The following is a 15867-nucleotide window of genomic DNA, read 5'->3' on the forward strand; positions in this document are numbered from 1 at the left end:
CCATAGGAAGAAACAAAGGGTACTGGAAATATAAAATATATGGGTAAATATAAAAGACTGCATAAATATATTTATTCTCATTTCTTTTAATATCTTTAAAAACATAAGACTGTATAAAGCAATAATTATAACATTGTTGACTGTAAAGTATATGTACATGTATATATTACAGTAATAGCATAAGGGATAAAGGAGAGAATGGAGCTAATTTGAAGGAAAGTTTCTATACTTTACTATAATTAAGAGTATTAATCTGAAGTAGATTGTGCTAAATTAAGATGCATTTTATAGTCCCTTGAGCCACAACTAAGGAAGTCCACTCAAATATAGTAAAACATTCTCCAAGGAATTAAAATGATAAATTAAAAATACACAAAAGAGGGCAATAAAGAAGGAATAGAGGACTGAGAAGGACAGAAGATACGTAGAAAACAAGATGGCAAATGTAAATCCAACCATATCAATAATTACATTAAATGTGAATAGTCTAAGTAACCCGATCAATAGACAGAGATTGTCACACTGGATAAAAGAAAGGGGAGAAGGGGGGAAAAAGAAATAAAGATTAGAGTAGAACTCAGTAATAATGGAAAAATAACAGAGTAAATCAGTGAAAGTACAAATTTGGTCTTTGAAAAGATGAACAAAATAAATAGAGAGAAGATACAAATTAGCAATATCAGGAATGAAAGAGGACAACACTATTGCCCCTACAGAAGTTTAAAAGGATTTGTAAGGGGATGTTATGACCAACTTTATGTAACAAACTAGACAATTTAGATGCAATGAATGAATTCCTAAAAAGATACAAATTATCAAAACTGATTCAAGAAGAAACAAAATCTGAATAGGCCTATAACCAATAAATTAATTTGAATTAGTAGTTTAAATATGTCCATAATAAAAAACCCAGACCCAGAAGATTTCACTGGTGAATTCTGTCAAATGTTTATAGACAGTTTCTTAAAAAGCTAAACATAAATTTACTATATGACCTAGCAAGTTCACTCCTAAGAATGAGAACATTCCTCTCCAAGACAAATGAAAACATATGTCCACACAAAGGCATGTGTACAAATATTCATGGCAGCATTTTTCATAGTAGCCAAAAACTGGAAACAATTCAAATGTCTATCAACTGGTAATGAGCAAAGCAAATGTGGTAAAGCCATACAGTGGAATATTATTCACTAGTAACAAGGAATGAACTACTGATACCACAATCACTACCACAATCCAATTTCAGAACCTTTTCACCGTCCCAAACAGTGCCCTGTTCTCATTTACAGTCAACCATCACTCTCAACTCTATAAATTTATTAAAGAGCATCAAGTTGTACACTTACAGTGGGTGAATTTTATGGTATGTAATTTATACCTCAAAGCCATTTTTAAAGGAATTTCCTCTTGGCTTTTTTGTGCTAAATTTTGAGGACTCCTTGAAATTCTGATGTAACAAGGTAGATTTGTTAACATTGTCACATAAACTCTCTGACTTGTGTTTATCTCATCTTCTATCTCAAAAGAATAACAATTTTTTAAAGCAATACGTATGTACATGCCTGCCTTTGTTTCTAATACATTCTTCCAACACATCTTTATGTTTCTCAGTTCATCCAAATGGCTTTTTATTTTACCTTTGGCTGAAGTCTATTTGTTCTCTTAATGGTCTTGTCTTTAATAGATTTCTTTCCAGGATAATATTAACTTTTAGAAACCACAGCATGGAACAATTTTTATATACTTTTGATGTCATTTGTTAAGTTTTTAAATACATCTTCCCAATGAAAACATGAAGTCTTATATATGAAATGCACCTTGGTTTTAATCAGATGCTTATCTTTCTGTTAAAAATAGAATATGCTTCTCTGGGATCACTGTATGATTACATTAACAGTAACAGAAGTGAAGAGATGGACATGGATCACATTATGACCTGGGCCACTGATGTAGCCAAAGGTAACAATGCTTCGTGTATTCTTGAAGAATTGGTGGGGAGCATTTTCCCATCCTAATGAGGTGACTTAAGTCAAAAGATTTATTGTTCTGTGTCTTTAGGTGTTCTTTTTCCAGACCAAAGGTAGCAAGAATTCTGCAACTTACTGTACAGATAATATTTTAGGTCAATACCTTTTCATTCCTGAACTCCGTTTCTCTTTCCTTCCTTTACTTTTGTTCCTGAAAACCAAATTCCAACAAAATCAGTGGCTACAAGGCAGCCATTTTTTGCCACATTTTGCGTCATTGTAATTGACCAGTTTGCTTGACACATTAAGTGGAAAGATCATAATTCTGCTGTTGTTCTGCAAGTCTCTACTTAGACTCAGTATCCAAAAAGTGTGATTTATTGTAGGATTACTTCTACTCATTTTGTATACATAATATGCTAAAAACAGTAACCACTTGCAAAAAAAATTTTATTTGTCCTGCTATGTACAAGCAGTTCAGATTTTATTTTATATTTAATGTAAACTTTGAAATCAAGTATTTTTAATACAAAAAAAAAAAATCCTTAAACAAGGTGCCCAGTTCTTATTCCCTTATAAATCCCTACATAGACTAATGCTTTCTAAAGCAATTTAAATTCCATTTATTTTTATCTTTTTTTTCCATTTTCCAAACTGAACATTTCTGAGTTTTATTTATAACTGTCAAAGTTGCTTTGGAAACAATGTAATCTAAATAATGAACACTGACAGTTACATTTGTATTCTAGCAACCCGTAGAAAGCAAGTGTGTCCACATTTTACTGGAGGCAATTAACTCACTTGCGTTTTGTTACTTGAGACTCTACAAGCATCTTTACAAAGCAAATAAAAAGATATTTAACACTCAATAAGGAGGGCATCTCCTACTTTGTTTTCACTGGGAAGTCACACAGTGACTGCCAAAAGTGATAGTCTTTCCTTTGGGGAATTATCTTGTCTATTTGACATTTCATCATCACCTGCCAAATTCTTCAAATAGGGAAAGTGAAAAATGTTTTTTGAAGGTTCATGCTACATACTGCTGTTCAATGATAAGAATAATAAGAATACCTTATAAGAGTAATAAGCTCTATACTTAGGATGGTAAGGCTTGGCTGTGTTAACTTAATTGTGTATTCATGCATCTGGCATCTCAAATCATCCTTAAAATTTCACATTCTTTAAGATAGTTTCATTTGACATCATAGCCATCTCCCTGCGTGTCAGTAATACACAGGGACCACCTGTTTGTAAGCAGGGTGATGTGCTATTATTGGAACTGCCTAAAAAATTGTGGGAATACACTTACATAAATGTAAATATACGTACTACGAGGTGTGATAAAAAAATATGGTGAATGTTTAAATAAAAAAATTTATTACAGTAAAAGACACATTGCCACCAGTTCCCCTCAAAATACTCCCCCTCGCTTCAAACACAGTTATCCCATCATTCTTGCCACTTTCTGAAGCAGTTCTGGAAGTCTTCTTTCTTGTCTTTACTTCATTCTCCGTCATGACAACGCTCCATGTCACACATCACTTCTGGTGTACAACAATTTCTATCGAATAAAAACATCACGGTGTGTCCTCATCCACCTTATTCACTGGATCTGGCACCATGCATCTTCTGGCTCTTCCCCAAAGGCAAAATGACCATGAAAGAAAAACATTTCAAATCGATTCAGGACATTGAGGCAGCCACGACAGCACAACTAAAGACACTCACGAAAGACGACTTCCAGAATTGCTTCAGAAAATGGCAAGAGCGATAGGATACATGTGTTTGAAGTGAGGGAGAGTATTTTGAGGGGAATTAATGGCAATGTGTCTTTCACTATAATAAATTTTTTAAATTTAAATATTCACTATATTTCTCGATCATACCTCATACAAGCAGTCCTTGACTTAAAGCACATCACCTTACAGACATTTGCATTTAGGGTGCTCTGCAGTCACACCTATTTATTACTTAATGGCACAGAGGCTGGTATACGGCAAACAAACCACCTGACATGAGACACACAGGTTCCTGCTGTGCACACTCTACTTAAGCTTCCCCGGCCCCCAGCCTATAAACCTTGTCCCTCCTGGTCCCTTACCCTGTGTGAGGGGTGAGTCCCTTAGCTCCAAATCAGCTCCATCGTTCCTAGGGTTTCTCAAGACTGTATCAGGAGGATGAGAAGAAACAGGACTAAATAGCAACTAGAACCAGAGGTAAAGAATAGGGATGGAGAGAATGGGAGTGAACCATGGGACAGAGTCCAGAACCACAAAGTAATAAGATCACGTGTCTGTGGCTGGTGAATTGATCTGAATGGCAGGTTCTCATGTGTTTGGCCTCAGGTAAACAGAGGGAGGCAGAGAAGAGACTTGTTTGTTTATAGTTACAAGTAGTACTTAATATTTAAAATGGCCCATACAAGGAATAAGAAATCAGTGCTGTCGGAATGACTTCAACCTTCTCTGAAAAAGCCATGTGGAGACCCTGGAGACTCAAGAGGAAGGCTTGATTGTTGTTGATCCCGTTTCAAACTCAGCCGTGTACCTCTCGGTGTGACCATGATGGAAGCCACTGTAGCAATAAGATGTTGAGAAATCAAAGAATGAATAGTTCGTTTCAAACAAGAGTTGGTTTGTGCATTTTGAACTAGACACTGCTTACTATCACTGCTGAAAGAATACCTCCTCAAGGCCAGAAAGATTCTCTTCTTTCTGGGTGGAGAGAGGAGTGGAGGGCGGACCAGCAGGCATAGCGGAAATTGCGACAAGTCAGTCAACAGTGTGTAAAAGGAACAATTAAACCAGATACACTTGCACCCAGTCCCAAAATGGTCGTCCTTGATGCCAGATCTCTCACAAATGACAAATCTTTTTTTAGGAAACCCTGAATCTTAAAACTGATGAAGGTATTTTTCAGCCTTTTTCATTATTTGCAATTAAAAAAAAAAGCAGCATTATAGATGGCTCTATATAAACAAATGAAGTAGAATTTTATATGATTGTGATTACTACTTAGTGTTTATGTACACTAAATATTCTATAAAATTGTATATTATACAGAAATAATTTATGGTGCCTCTCATAATTTCTGCCATGAGGAGAAAAGTGCTGAGAAAAAGCTTTTGTAGCTGAGTGTTGTTTTTCGAAATCCTTACTTGTCACAAGTATAGACACTATCTAGCTCTACCTAAAATAGTAATTAAACAAATTGTACCTGAAAAATAATTCAGGAATTTGATACTTAAAGCAAGAGCATGGTAACTATGAAATTCAGTCATGAAAATTATTAAGTTGCCCAAGTTGCTATTGAATTTTCACATTTTGTGGTATGCAGAAGCTCATATTCGAAGATTTCCTTATTCCAGTTATGTCTTGTTTAAATCATTTTAATTGCTAAGACTTATGTTAAGTTGACTCTTTTCAGGAATATCTTCATATGGCAGGCGTTTACGTTTTTTATTTTCTTTGTTCTTTCATGATTCTTCAATAATCAGAATAGCAGGAGAATAATAGATTATTTCAAAAACTAACCTTTATAAAATTGAAAATTTCTTTGTACTTAAAAGAAGAACCAAAGCCTAGTTATTAAATTATGTTTAACAGATAATTCATTTAAAAAAAGAGCCTGTCTGATATTGGGGGCAGGGAGACTATTTCTTCCATTAGTTAGAAAAGACAACTGGAGAAAGGGATGGGAAATTTTCAGTAGAAAGTGTTTTTTCTCTATTCTAAAAGAGTAGACCGTATATAAATACAAAAAAAAGTCAAACACTGCTAAGGGGGTAACTGAAGTACACATCTTCCAAAGTATATGTTTTTTATTCAAAACAATAAAATTCTACTTAGTTTATATATATATATATATCCAATTTACTGAAGTAACTGTATTTACAGTCTAAATATGTTGGAGATAATTTTGGTGTGCATTTCAATATAGACTATCTCAAAGATTTATCCTTGTAAAAAGAATAAAATATTTTCTAACTTCTATATATTTTTGTATCTGAGGATCATAAAATCCTTTACGAACCACAACTAATGAGTCCAGCTAGTTCTTCCCACCCCCCACCCCACCCCCACTCCCAGGGGCTTATTGGAATGAGCACTGAGAAAGTAAACCAAGCTGTAGACATCCTAATGAAAACTGAAAACCTTGGTCAGCATTTACTGACTTAGTAGGCAGTTGGGAGTGGAATACCTTAGTCACTGGAGCCCTCCTTCTTGTTGTAGGTTCCAGATTCCAGAAAATTAAAGTTTTCTTATTGGGTATTGTAAGAAGCTAGCTTTACCCACAATCAAATTCCAACTTCTAAGAGATTAAAGCATATAATTTCTTTAGCATATAAATTTTCCTAAGGTAGACATAGCTTGTTTCTGTTTTACCAATCATGTAAAAACAGAACACATGAATTTAGTTTCTGCTATTGAATCCTTTGCAAAAATATGAAAGATAATACTGATGTTTAAAATAGAAAGATAATACTAATACAGTTGAAAAATGATATTAATAGGCCTTTCTTTCTTCTTGTATAAAAAGGAATGCATTATTTACACATGGAGGCTCCAGTCAAGGTGATTCACAGAGATCTAAAATCAAGAAACGGTAAAGTAATCATATGTTTTTATTTTACCCATTTTATTACAAAACACATGCACCTGTGTATAGAAATAAGGATCATGTTTTTCATATCTCTTGTAACCTGTTTTGACTCACCAGTGATACCATGAAAGTCTTTTCACTGTTAAGAAATACCAAAATTCTCCATATTATTTCAAGAGGCTGCATAGTATTCCACTGTATGAATAGCACAGAGAGTGGACATTGAGTTGTTTACATTTTTTTCTGTGATAAAAAATGTTGAGCTCAGTACTTCTCAGCAAAGTTTTTTAACACATCTTCAATTATGTCTTTAGAATAATTTTCTGAAAGAGGTATTACTGGATCAAAGCACATGGTCATGTATTTCTAGTCTCCTATTTTTAGATGGTTCTCTGTACTAAGAGTTTCGAGTTTTGCTCTTGTTACTTCTGAGTTATTTGGTGTGAATTTTTTATGGCAGTCCTATTACCTGGAGTAGTGCCCGAAAATGATCAGCACATTTAAGAGTTTGGAAATTAAAGCTTTTGTTTTTTTCCTCTCTTCTGTAACTTTCGAAAGTTTGTTTATGAACCTGTATTATTAATTTGGAGAGAGAGCATTTTAAAATGACTTGCAGGATTCCCTTCAAGTAGGAGTGGTAACAGAATACTTCTTCCATGACATCACTTGAAAGTTAACAGAGAAAGGCAGTAGGGTTATTTCAATAGCCAGCACTAGCTGAAGTAAACATCAGAATTTGCTACTTAAAAAAAAAAAAAATCTGGCTATCAATTCAGTTGCATGCATTAACTTAATTATTTACGTGTTTTCTAATTGATTCCTCTAAGTGAGGAGAACTGTTTCTTTTTAGAAAATCTTTAAATCACTGCAGTTAAAATGGTTATATGCTAGGAGCAGGATCTTTAGAACAGGGAGTCAGGTAAGTGAAGGAAGAGGAGCAGGGAACTGACCGGCTGCCCTTGCTCATATTCCAAGACTGTGAGGTTTGTTGGGGTGGAGAAAGGAAAGTTGTTGGCAGCCGCCGTTCATCAGTGGTCCAGGCTGGATCACCAGCTTGACCTTGCCAGTTGGCGTTGACTGATTGTTCTGTCCTTTTTCTAGGTCATCACTTGTCCGTTGGCTCTTCTTAGACATAAGCCTCCTGGAGCTAAATGCTTGATGTGATATATAGTTGGCTCACAGGAAATCATTAGAAAATAATCTAGAATCTAGTAGGAAGTTTATCAGAGTTTTATGACTTTGTACATTTTCAGTTCATGCTCAGAATTTCAATCTAACCAAGTTATTTGACTTCTGTGCTTTTAATCTGCTTTATCAGTATTTCCTAAATATTTCTCTATGGGAGAATGATTAAATTACGGGTATATCCATGCTGTCATTATGAAAACTAAATGACAGTGAAGACTGTCCCCATTTTTAAAAATTGTAATTTGTGTAGTTACTTATGGGAGAACACATAGACACTGAAACACTATAGACCTAAATTTTAGCAGGTTTTTTTTTTTTTTTCTAGGAGAAGAAAAAATAAGACTCTTATTTTCCATGTTATATATTTTTATAATCTTAGATTTTTTTAAATGAGCACTTGTTAATCTTATAAGGAGAAAAAAGTAGTGGAGGTATTTGTAAAATAACTGAATATAGTATTAACAGTATTTATATTTTTATTTGAAAAAGTCTATAGCTTATACATCGTATCACATTTACCCTTAGGTTACTTTAAATGTATATTAGATCACGCAGAGATTATCTTCCCGACTTACTAAAGTCATTAATAAAAAGTACTGATCATCAACCGTGTTCAAGGCAGTGTGTGACTCACAAGAGAAATGCCAGAAACAGTTCTTTTGGGGCCCTTGTCCTCCTCTTAAGCTCTTATGTTCCCTCTCCCATAAAAGCCCCATCTACATATTAACCCTCCCAAACAGTTCTCAACTTCAAAACTATCTGTCTGCTTATTGGACATGGCCACATAGTACTGTGTGTCCAAATTGATCTTTTCATCTTCTCTTTACCCCCTAAAAAATTATTCCTATGTTCTCTTTCTCAAGGAGTGGCAATACCAATTGCCTACACCAGAAATTACATAAAAAGAAACTCCAGGTTGATTCCAGAGCTCCTAAGCAGGATGCTGTATTGCCTCCTTATTGGATTTCATCCCTGCATCCTCCTTCTTCCCCATATCCAGCTATTCAAGTGCAGTCGATTCTGCCTCCTAAGTATTTCTTGACTTGGTCCCTTTCTCTCCCGCCCTTTGCCGCTGCCTTACCATAGGCACCTCATCTCCCTTGGACTGCAACAATAGGCTCAGACAATGGTCTCCTTCCTCCAGTTCTGTTCTTCTCTAATAGACTCTCCCCTTGCTCGTCTGTCCATGCATTTCTTCACTAACAGTCATTCACTGGCATTCCATTTCTCACAGAGGCTCTTCGGGACCTGGCCCCTGTCTTCCAAAATTGCGTGCCTTTTCCTCTGCTGACCTTTTTGCAAGGCTCTTTCTTCGGCCTAGAAAACTTTTTCTCCCACAGTTCTCCAATTTCTCGTTCCTCCCAGTTTGTTCTTCAGGTCTTAATCTAAGCCCCATTCCTTCTGAGAAGCTTCCTCTGACCACTTTAGACTTAGATGTCCCTGCTTTTTAGTTCCATGGCAGTCTCCATGGCTCTCATCATGGAACTTATCCCACTTACTTAGAGATGTGTTTTATTGTCTTGCCTGTTAGACTGTACACTCCATGAGAGCAGAAACAACCCCAGTCTTCCCCGTTCTCTTCCAGAACATAGAATGTATGGCACAGCCTCACCCGTAGTAGGTGCTCAGCAAATATCTGTTAAATAAATGAGTGTGCGAATGAATGAATGAATCAATATTGTCCCTGACTTCAAAAAAATTCCTCTTCAATTGGGAGGGAAAACCATGAAATAATAATGCTGATGACGTCCTCAGTATGGGGTTGGCAGTCTAATGGTAGAACCCAGGTAAAAATTTGGTTCTCCTGACTAGTACTAATCTATGCTTTTTTACTGGATAGTGCTGCATTTGATTTAAGCAAATGTCTTGAAAGCCTTTTTTTTTTTTTTTTTTTTTTTTGCCATCTTTGGCTATTGTGCCACTTTCTTTTTTGTTGTTGTTTTTGTTTTTGTTTAGTTTCAGGTGTACAAAGCAACATAATGGTCGGACATTTACACCCCTCACAAAGTGATAACCCCCCACCCCCAAGCTACTACCCCTCTGACATCGTATATAGCTGTTTGAAAGCCTTTTTAATCAGAACCTCATGGAATTAGTTTCTTTTTGTTTTGTTTTAATGTCAGCTCCTTTTTTCAAAATCTTCAATGTAGTAACAACTTTGGTTTTACCTTTCGTAATGCCAATGAGAGATAGAAATAGAAGTTTATGATTTTTTTCAGTATAACTCAAATTAATGATTATCATAATTTGTTTTATTTTTTTTTAGTTGTTATAACTATTGATGGCGTATTGAAGGTAAGACTATTTCTTTTCTTTAAAAAAAAAATCTGTTGATTTCAGACATAAGATTTTGTGACTGTGTTTTTTATTAGTCAATAAGTAGAAAGTTGATACTTGTTTCTCATTTTTCAGATCTGTGATTTTGGTGCCTCTCGGTTCCATAACCATACAACACACATGTCCTTGGTTGGAACTTTCCCATGGATGGCTCCAGAAGTTATCCAAAGTCTCCCTGTGTCTGAAACTTGTGACACATATTCCTATGGTGTGGTAAGTTCATTTCTCATTTTGGGTTGCTAAAGGAAATACAGAAAGCAAACAACCTGCAGAAGTGGGATGCAGCATTCTGGTAGAATGCCTGGAGCAGTGACAGCAGAGAGAACACTGTGCAATTACTAGACTGCTTACTTGATCACTTTAATGAATCTGAGTTCTTTTGTCCTATGTGAGAAGAAACAAATGCCACTTCTAAGAAGCAAATTAGATGGGACCTAAACTGGTGTTGGGCCTGATGCCATCCGATGAAGAGTGCTTTCCTGGGAAGACATACGACTGTAGAATATCTCTGTAAATCAGTAGAAATGTGGATCATTTGGAATAGGACTTCACTGTAACGAGCTTCTCACAAACCACCAATAGATCTGCCAAATGAGTCCGTTAACAGGAAATTTTTGAGTGTCAACTATTAAACTGATTAGTGAGTTTCTGGAAAGTACAGAAGAAAGTGTACTTAGCCTTTAGCACATGGTCTGGCCCATGTCTGCTGCAAATCTTATAAAGTAGTAAACATGAATCTAAAATATCATATAAGAATAACAACCGAGCAACATAGTTCCAGGAATAGAATAATGGAACTAGTCCTTGAGAACCCGTCCTCCAGGACTGAGAATCAGTGAAGGAGCAAACACTTCGGGAGTTTTGAGATGGATCATTCTTGAGGAATAACTTATATCTGAATTAGCAGAAAGAAAGAAGGGGGAAATAGGGGAAGCAGGTGAGGTGGGAGGGGAAGATGGGCAGGGCAGTTCTTTGATGGTAGAAGAAATTCATTTGTTGCCCATTTTTGAGGGTAAATTTTTATCTCTAAAAATGCTGTCTATCCTTTAAAAAGACCAAAACAGTATTTGGAACTCCCTGTCTTCACTTCTCATCTCCCAATTATACTGCCTTCTCAATTTAAACTATTACTTCTTAAAAGGATGTTTTCATAATGAGAAAAGAAGCAGACTAATTTTGGCCCAAATCAACATGCCTCTTCTTCCTGAGCTGTGTTTTCAACTGAGGGTGACATCTGATGGCACAAGAGGCAACCGGCATTGTCAAACCCGTTCCTTTTACTTTAGAGTTCATCAGTCTCTAGGTATTTATGTAAGTTTTAGGCTTTTTTCAATTGGCTAGCTTTTTCTAAATCATAATACATGTTATGTATCCAAATTAACTTAATATAATAGAGCTCAGTTTTGTTGGCGATTGGAAAAAATCATTTCAAGAATGAAATACATTATTTTGGGCAAAGGGCTGGAATTTTAGAGTTGGAAGACAGTAGCATTAGGCTACATATCTAATTTCTCTTAATTCTGTGTGTTTCTAAGAATGAAGGCTATAAACTATTATAGACAGTGATCAAATAATTCTCATTGAAAGAAGGGTGGGGTGGGACTATAATTCCATAAAGAGACTAGATCTAAAACTGGTCCACTATGTCAAAATTTACTACATTCTCATTACGCTAAGTGAAATAAGTCAGTCGGAGAAAGACAAATACCATATGATCTCATTTATGTGTGGAATCTAAAGAACTGAATAAATGAACAAAGTAAACAGAAATAGTCTCAGAGCCATAGAGGGATGGGAAGGGGTAGAGATGAGGGAGAAGGGGAAGGAATTAGAAAACATAAATTCGTAACTACAGTCCTGCTATGGGGATATGAAAGACAGTTTGGGGAATACAATCAATAACATTGTAAAGATTTTGTAAGGGGCCAGATGCTCACTTGTCTTATTAGGGAGACCACCTCAGGGATGATGTAGATGCCTGATCACTGCGCTGTACACCTGAAGCTGAAGCTGAATAATATTGAATGTCAACTATAAATTAACATATATATAGTCACAGGATATGGAGTACAGTATAGTGGAATTATAATAGATATATACGAAGCCAGAGGGGCAATAGATTGGGGAAGGGGAGTTATCACTTTGTGAGGTGTGAAATGTCTAACTATTACATTGTTTTGTACACCTGAAGCTAATAAAAAAAAAAGTTACTACGGTCTGACCATCCTACAAATCATCTGCTTAGGGAGTCTAAACAGGGGAATTTGCAATTTAAGACTTTTTTGATATTATTTCCTCTTATGAAATTACGTTTCTTCATTGGTAAGCAAAAATCTATTTACTGTGTCAGGCACCGTGATAGACATCAACTTAAGGTCATTTAAATTTGACTTTGCCGGCCCGTTGGGACCAGTGTCTCCTTTTATCCCGTGGAGCAGGCGCCATCAAACTTTTTCAACAAAGATCCAGATAGTAAATATTTCAGACTTTGAGGGCCACTTATAGTCTGTGCTGCATTTTTTTCCAACCCTTTAAATATGCTAAAACCACTTCGCATCCTGCAGCAAGCCATGGTTTGCAGACCCCTCTGTGGAATAAGCGGGTTTGGAAGATAAGCAGCATGGCTGAAGAATCACAGTAATTCTACAAGAGACCACCGTTCTCATTCCTCTCACCTGCATGTGTACATAAATATATATAAACATATTTAGATGGTTATGTTTTTTCATTATTTTGCATATGTATATGAATTAGAAGACACTTGAGGTTCATTTTAGCACTCCACAAGTTCTCGTACAGTGCTTTTACTTTTAAAATTCTGCCCAAGTCTTAGAATTTCCCAATCTCAGACATGACTATGAATTATGTAGAGAGTGAACTTGCAGTTTCAGTATTATTTCATTTATGAAAACAAACTTCACACTGCTGTCTTCTAAACAGTTCCAGTTGCCAGGGACTTCGGTGTGAAATGCACCTACCTGCTTTTCCTTAAGTAGAATCTTAGTTCCAGTAACCAAGAGCAAATTCCTTTTCACACATGTCAACCATAAAAGATGTTAAGAGGTGACTTGTATTTGTGGAGCTTAGGATTTTTTCCCTATATCTTTTAAAAATCCCTTTCACTCATTCCACATTGACCCGCCCCCCCGCCCCCCCCCCCGCCATGTTAAAACACAGTTTGAATCAACCTTTCTGAGGCTGCAAATGTTCTGTTTATCTTGTTAAAAAGCTTTCCTTCAAATGACTGCACTGCTTTTCAGTAGATGGGCCTGAACATTTTTCTTTGCGAATTAGGGTTTCTAATTGTTTACTGACCCTACCTTTGTTTTGTGCTGAGGGATTTAACAAATGCATAACAAATCATTCTGTCAAGTAATTTAACTTACGCCAGCAGACTTTACAGCCAGTCACACTGAACGTTTCCAATGTCGCTCTGTATTTTCACACCAGACGTTGCTGTCCCAAACCTGGTTGTTCTAGTCACGTGCTTTTGAATATCAATTTTACATTCATGTTAGAGTTTTCTTTTAACTGGTGAAAACAAAAATGCCTTTTCAGTGAATCTGTTTTAAAACAGCTTCTACTATTTATTGCATTATTGAAAAGAGAGGTTTACCTAGAATGCTACTTACCCAGAATGCATAGCTGTGTCAGCAGAATTCCATTCAGAAAAGTACATATATGCTAATTTAATTATAACTGAGAATTCAGGATTTTATTTCAATTCTGACCCATTCCCATTCTGTTCTAGATAAACACCATCAGTGAAAGAAAAAGTGAAAACTCATACTTTCCAGAGTCTTTTTGTTTAAACAATCACAATTTAAAAAAAAAATGAAGAAAGTATTGCATGTTCAGAGTGGGTATTACTAAAAGAGCAGGTGAGAACAGTTGTTAAGGTAGGGGCCGTGTGAGTTTTAGAAGACTGTAGTCCGTAAACTTTGAAAATCATACCTAGCTAGGAAAGTATGTGGTTATTTAGAATTTTTGATGTCCTTTCAAAAATAGGTGAGTAGCCAGAATTCATTTGTCATTAGGAGCATCGCTTTGCATAAATCATCCCATAGTTTGTTAAAACTCTATTCTGTGCATCGAGCCCCCACACACATCGCAGTCACATACAAATGAAGGAGACCATTAAAAAAATTGTTGTTTTTGGAAACCCATCAAAAACTCAATATATTTTTTCTTTTTCTTGTTTTTCTTTTTTCAGATTCGCTGTAAGAATTTACTCCCTAATATTATCAAAGTCCCGAGCCCTCCCCAGCTTGCTAATCCTGTGTTGGTTCTTCACACATGGCAAAACTAACCAGCCTTATACAGCCTTAAAATAAATGTGCTGCAAAGAATTGCTTTTTACAATTCTTCCTTCTAAGCTGGTAAACTTTGTTAGGATGACAATTGTTTTTCTCTGTTTTGTAAGACAAGAAGTTTTTCTTCCCCCTTATGGTGACTTCTCTTGAAGGACCAAACCAGGGGAGTGTTTAGTATGTTACCCACAAAAGAAAAGAAAAAAAGACTTCAAAGCAGAAGTCATTGAAAGAATAAGCCTTCTGAAAACACAAGGCCTCGCCAACTCTTTAAATACAAAGCTCTCCTAATGCCAACGCAGGAAGGATTACCTCCTTGGAAGCTTCTCAGCCAAAACCAGGTTTGAAAATAGAGTTGAGAGAGAACATTACTGCCTTACTTGTCTGCGAGCCCTGTTCCAGAACAGGCCCAGCTCAGGTAATGGCTTCCCATTGTTTGTAAAAGAAAAGGCAGGAAAAGTACAGAACCTTGTCCAAGGACATGTCTCTTCTGTAAACTGAAAAGAGAACATGTCCTTGTGAGCAGTTTAAACGTAAGGGTGCCTCAATATAAAATGAATTGGAAAATATTTTTAAGGTTGAAAGATCACAATGTTTGACCTGCAGCCCCATAACTTGATATTTTCGGGCATAGTTTATTTTTAGACCTCCAAGTGACTTCCTTAACAAGGTTACTTTTTTGCGCCAAATGTCATTGTGTTTAGAAAAAGCTGTTGTCCCACCTCATACCATCTACTTTTTGATACATTCCTGAACGTTATGAATTAATAATAGGAAACCATGAGATGGGCTGATACTGGAATTAAACTAAAGACCTCATTTGGGCCTCAGAACCCAGCAGCTACTAGTGACGCCATCCGCGGCCGTTTTACATCCATCAAGTGGCTCCCTCGGCTGTAGTAGCTCTTTAGAGACACAGAGAGGGAGTAAAATGAAACTGTCTGACTTTTCCAGAGTTAGAACTCTTAGAGAAATATAACTAGGACCTTATTCGATTTTGGACATTTTCCAACTGAATATTTTGGAATAAAGAATGACATAAATCTTTCTCTGGTGTTATTCCCTGAGCTCTTGGTTTTGTATTTCACCTCACAAAAAATCCAGGGGTCAGTCTTAGTGTGTGGGCGTGCGCAATATATTGTGCCTGCGGCCAAACTCTGAAAGGAGGGGGTGCAAGGCTGCTCTTCCGACCGGCTAGGAGTCTGGTGCGTTTGATTTACGTGATGCTGATTTGCTATTCCCCTTCTCCTTAGGTATGCCAAACCCATTAATTTACTTCTTCTTTATATCCCTTCCCCTCCCCAACCCCAACCAGGGGAGTGGTAATTGCAACAAATTGAGGGGCTTCATTTCCTGCTCAGCCTCTCCCTGCCGCCCTCCCCACTTTCCTGAGCAGGCCGTGTGTCAGGTGTGATTGCCTACCTGTTCTCATTCCTCCTTTACTCATGGTGTTCGCTAGAATC

General features: G+C 36.4%; 1 protein-coding gene across 4 annotated transcripts in view; it reads left to right on the top strand.

Annotated features, from left to right (window-relative positions):
* Positions 1–15867, top strand: part of MAP3K20 (mitogen-activated protein kinase kinase kinase 20) — a 164346-nt gene that overhangs the window by 80824 nt on the left and 67655 nt on the right. For all 4 annotated transcript variants that reach the window (XM_019727457.3, XM_019727455.3, XM_074338165.2 and 1 more), the window contains exons 4-7: positions 1858–1959; positions 6507–6572; positions 10024–10052; positions 10170–10307. In XM_019727457.3, the coding sequence (XP_019583016.3) occupies positions 1858–1959; positions 6507–6572; positions 10024–10052; positions 10170–10307 (335 nt within the window). The remainder of the gene's footprint in view (positions 1–1857; positions 1960–6506; positions 6573–10023; positions 10053–10169; positions 10308–15867) is intronic.

The sequence above is a fragment of the Rhinolophus sinicus genome, chromosome 17, assembly GCF_057876585.1.
Source record: "Rhinolophus sinicus isolate RSI-liver-muscle chromosome 17, RSI-T2T, whole genome shotgun sequence".
Lineage (NCBI taxonomy): Eukaryota > Metazoa > Chordata > Mammalia > Chiroptera > Rhinolophidae > Rhinolophus > Rhinolophus sinicus.